This window comes from Sinocyclocheilus anshuiensis, unplaced genomic scaffold (genome assembly GCF_001515605.1).
Source record: "Sinocyclocheilus anshuiensis isolate Anshui unplaced genomic scaffold, SAMN03320099.WGS_v1.1 scaffold1659, whole genome shotgun sequence".
Classification (NCBI taxonomy): Eukaryota; Metazoa; Chordata; class Actinopteri; order Cypriniformes; family Cyprinidae; genus Sinocyclocheilus; species Sinocyclocheilus anshuiensis.
Genome location: NW_015551112.1, coordinates 111,887 through 116,411, shown reverse-complemented (window position 1 = coordinate 116,411; position 4,525 = coordinate 111,887). Strand labels below are relative to the sequence as shown.

General features: G+C 36.0%; 1 protein-coding gene across 1 annotated transcript in view; it reads right to left on the bottom strand.

The window, feature by feature from the left end:
• Nucleotides 1-2,356: 2,356 nt before the first annotated feature.
• The window catches only part of LOC107662981 (E3 ubiquitin-protein ligase HECW1-like), a 38,812-nt gene continuing 36,643 nt past the window's right edge, over nucleotides 2,357-4,525 (bottom strand). Inside the window, exons 26-28 of the mRNA XM_016453113.1 lie at nucleotides 4,400-4,514; nucleotides 3,859-4,057; nucleotides 2,357-2,964 (exon numbers count right to left, since the gene is read on the bottom strand). Coding sequence (XP_016308599.1) covers nucleotides 2,853-2,964; nucleotides 3,859-4,057; nucleotides 4,400-4,514 — 426 coding nt within the window. The 3' untranslated portion in view covers nucleotides 2,357-2,852. The remainder of the gene's footprint in view (nucleotides 2,965-3,858; nucleotides 4,058-4,399; nucleotides 4,515-4,525) is intronic.

The following is a 4,525-nucleotide window of genomic DNA, read 5'->3' as shown; positions in this document are numbered from 1 at the left end:
CGTTAAATACGTCTAACCCAGGGGTGTCCAAACTCGGTCCTGGAGGGCCGGTGTCCAGAAGAGTTTAGCTCCAACCCCAATTAAACACACCTGAACCAGATAATCAAGCTCTTACTAGGCATACTAGAAACTTAAAGGCAGGTGTGTTGAGGCAAGTTGGAGCTAAACTCTGCAGGACACCGGCCCTCCAGGACCGAGTTTGGGCACCCCTGGTCTAACCTGATTAATGCGGCACTGGGTTTGTTGTATATTGACAGTATATTATCCCTACGTTAACATATATATGTTAACATCTAATTTTACAAAGAAATAGTACAATTTTCCAGATTCAGCAAGATTTACAACCACATCCGATGGATCACGGGTCAGCTGCAATGCATTAGAAAGTGATTGTTTATTGACATTCATTAACAGTGTAATGCTGTAGTTACAGTGATATAAGTGACCTCAATACACAATTCAAAACATTTATACATTTTCCGCTCTTATTCTCTTCCATACACATAGATTAAAGTGTAAAAAGACATAAGCAGGCTAGTGTATGTGTCCGAGGTGGAAGCAGGAGCCAAACCTTTCTGCATTTCCCAGAATGCCATGTTTATAGAGAGGCAGTATGTTCCAGAACCTTCTCATTTCTCTCACATTGTCAAATGTCTGCGAGTTGATAAATAAAGAAACGACCTTCACACGTCGCATTTCTTACAATTCCAACCAAATATGCATAGTAATATACATTTGAGAAAACTAACATTATGCAAATAGTAAGTATGAAGACATGTTTAAAAAAAAAATGAATTGTTGGCTGTTGAATTGATTCACATTTTAAAATTGAGTTTTTACATAGACTGTTCAAGCAAGTATGTACACATTTGATATACAGACATTTTATAATTTCTTAATTGGGATAAATAATACAAATGCGCTTTCTACATTCCTAATATCTTAAGCTGAGTGTTGTTCATTTTGAGCTGCAGTTGTTTTTAGCAGAATTACATTTCAGACAAAATTGTTTATTCTTCATCATCGCTACATTAAACGTACAGTTCACCCAAAAATGAAAACTTAAGGAAAACATAATTTATTCACCCTAATGTAATTCTGTATGGGGGCGGGGGGTGAACGATCCCATTTAGAAATTGTTAGGAGACTAAAAAGACTGATTCATCAAGTGTGGATTAGACAGAAATACATGCACCTTGAAATGGCATCATGTTAAGACAATTTATGACCATCTTAATGTATAATACACACATTCACATAATTAAAAAATGTAAACATGAACAATAATCAAAACGTCAGCACGGGAATCTAGTTGTCAATAAACCAACCCACAGAACAAACCACCCTCACATTTAAAAAAAAACATGTTCTGACATTTAAACCAATTTCCTTTTTGAATAAATAAATCACTCTCCGAATATCTCACTGCTCTTCAAACACGAACAGCTAAAACACCCTGAAGAACATGGTGTGTGTGGTGCACAATTATTTACTATTTTTGGTCTTTCATTTCTTTCAATCCCCTCACTAATTTTTAAGTCATAAAAAGACATCATACAAATAGAAAAAACAAAAACACATTTTATAAACACTAGGGAACGCAAGTGCATATCATGGCATCAGGAAAATGTAAGTAACTTTCAAGTAAATTTTAAGCGACAGTGTCGAAATGGCGAAGCGACAAAGTCTAGACAAACAGTTGAACTCTATGCAAATGAGCAACAAATACGATGCAGCAGCTGCCAATGGGAGCGCAGACAGTAATGCCCACATGATCTGGTTTAGAAAACTGAAAAAAGTACATAAAAATACAATAAATAAAACAAAGTATCATTCCATTTTAATACTAAAAATGAACATGCTGAAGGAAACCATATACACAAACTGCAGTAGTGCATAAAGAATCACATAAAACTGCTCATTATGAGCATTTACTTCTGCAAATTACTTCATTTACTTCCCACATCACATCACCACTGGTTGTTGTCGCTCCTGTTGGCTCAAATCACTATAAATCCCCGTCACCATGAATGCACCTTTATAAAGCATCTTATCTAGACGCAACTAACAACTGACAAGTCATTTTCAGTCCCTTGTTTTTATGCTTTGTTATGCTGGATAGCTCTGCCCACCGTGCAGTCTCATTGGTTTAAAATCCTGCTCCACACAGCTGTATAATAAACATCAAATATATTCTGATCGCTTCACATTTTCGCTTTTAGTGTTGACATTTAAGTAAACATCCTATGTTGGCTTTTTAAACCCAAAAACATCAATTAATTGAAAGCAATCGAGTTCCAACACTGGAGATTCATTCAAATATTACAGACAAGACAGCATGAAGCCAGCATATTAAAATGTATTGATTAGTACAAACGAATAAATCAAAAGTGTCAAATTAAAGTTCAGACTTCCTGCAAAGTGATGTCACTTCCTGTGATGATGCCGTGTTCGGTGAGATTATGTGAACTAGTGCACACATTTACAGTAATGACCGCACCTCAATCATATGTTCTGTGAGCATATTTGGTTTTAACTTTACAATTCTTGTCAATGTGAGAATGCACCAACAGGAAAGGATGCTGGCCGTGGTTTGCGGTGAAATGATGATGTGAGAACTGAGACCAACTTCAGCGGAGGTCGAGGCCCTGAGTGTTAAAGCAGGTTGAAGGCTTCTCTTTCACTTTTGCATACCCTTTACACACTGTCCACCCACACAGGTGACTGGTGCATGCTGTGGTGTCCTGAACAAGCCAAAGAAACGGACACAGGACACGATCCACGATCCACGCTAGTAGATCGTTACATACGGTGTACTTGGAAAGGTCACCGTGAGGAAGGTGAATAAGTCCTCACTCAAGGCCAAAAGTGCTGGTCTCTTCCACAGCGATCAGCAGTTTCTCATACAACATCGTGTAGGATGGATATGGTGGGAGATCCAGACGGTTAAAGCATGTGTGCGCCCTGAGAAACCAGACATGACACATCAGCAGCCTGACTGACAGTCTCATGTGGAATCAAGACCAATCTGTTTTTCAGGTCTGGTCATGTTTTTAACATTGATGACAATAATCAAAATAAATATTCATGATCATTTTAAATAATTTATATTATTAAGGTTTACTTTAAATTATATTAATAACTTCTATTCATTTTTAATTATTTATTTTATTACAACAGTTAATTTTAAATTCATTAAATGATTATTCAATGTTAATTTTAATCATATAATAATATAAATAATTTAAAATGTATTAATAATATTAATATTACTAAAACTGTTCATGTTCATTTTAAATTATTTACATTATTAATTATTGTTAATTTTAAAATTATTTACACTGTTCAATTTGATTTGTTAGTGTTTGCACTAATGTTTAACCATGGAAAACATAATTATAAAAAAAAATGTAAATATCATGAAGGGGAATTTTTTTTCAGACTCTTGACAAATTCATAAAAAAGTGCAAATCAACAGAATCAAACCATTTCATATTAAAATAAATACGGAATATATAATAAAATAAAATAACAGCAATAATTTATTTTTACACCTTTTACACATTTTTCTTGTTTATTTGAAATTTTTTCATGACTGAAAATTCAAAGGACAGGTTTATAATTTTGATCATTTTTCATATCTTGGATGAAAAAATGGAAATAAAAAAAAATTCATAAAATGAAAGTAAAATGATTTGCAAACGATTGCACGTGTTCTGTAGAGCAATCCAATGCTTGCATTTCTCAGAGGACCTGTATCTTTCATTATTGACATTCTTTGAATTTATGTTAAACATTTCCCATACCAGCTCAAATCAACGAAAGATTTGTGATAGATGAATGAGTGCATCACTATACCTCGGGAGCGATGTGATCTTGCCCCATTTCTCGATGCAGAAGCGTCGTAGGCCGTTGCTCCCGCGCAGCGCAGTGAAGCCCTCGTACGGCACGCTGGAGGTGCCCGTCACAAACTGCAGCAGACGCAGTCTCTGTTCATTATTGAAGCGCTCCACCGCACCCCAGAACCACCGGATGACAATGTGCCCATCATGATAACCTGACGGCGAGGACAGTGTTCAAATAGAAAACGTTCTCATAACAGCTAGAATTGTACTTTTGCCCTTTGAAGCGGCCCTGACAGCACTGAGAAACACTGACCCACTTATTCATTCAATGAAGTGTAGAAATTACATTCCATTTGTTTTCATTCATATATAAAATAGAATTAATTCAAGGTCCTGAAGTGACAATTTCTCAATAGTGAGAAAAAATGATGATACAGTATATATTGATACCTTTCAACATGTGGATTCTTTTGGCACGGCCATAATATCAAGTGTATTTATGTTGTGTGTATTTCTGTATTTGTGTGTATGTAGGTGAAAGTTTGTCCTCTCACCTCCTCTATACTCTGTGTTGTTTCTCCAGTCGTTTAAATCAATCTCTGCTGTTCCTGCAATCACCAGCTCCAGCTCTCTGGCATCAAACACAGACACCAGACGAGAGTCCACCACCTACACACACA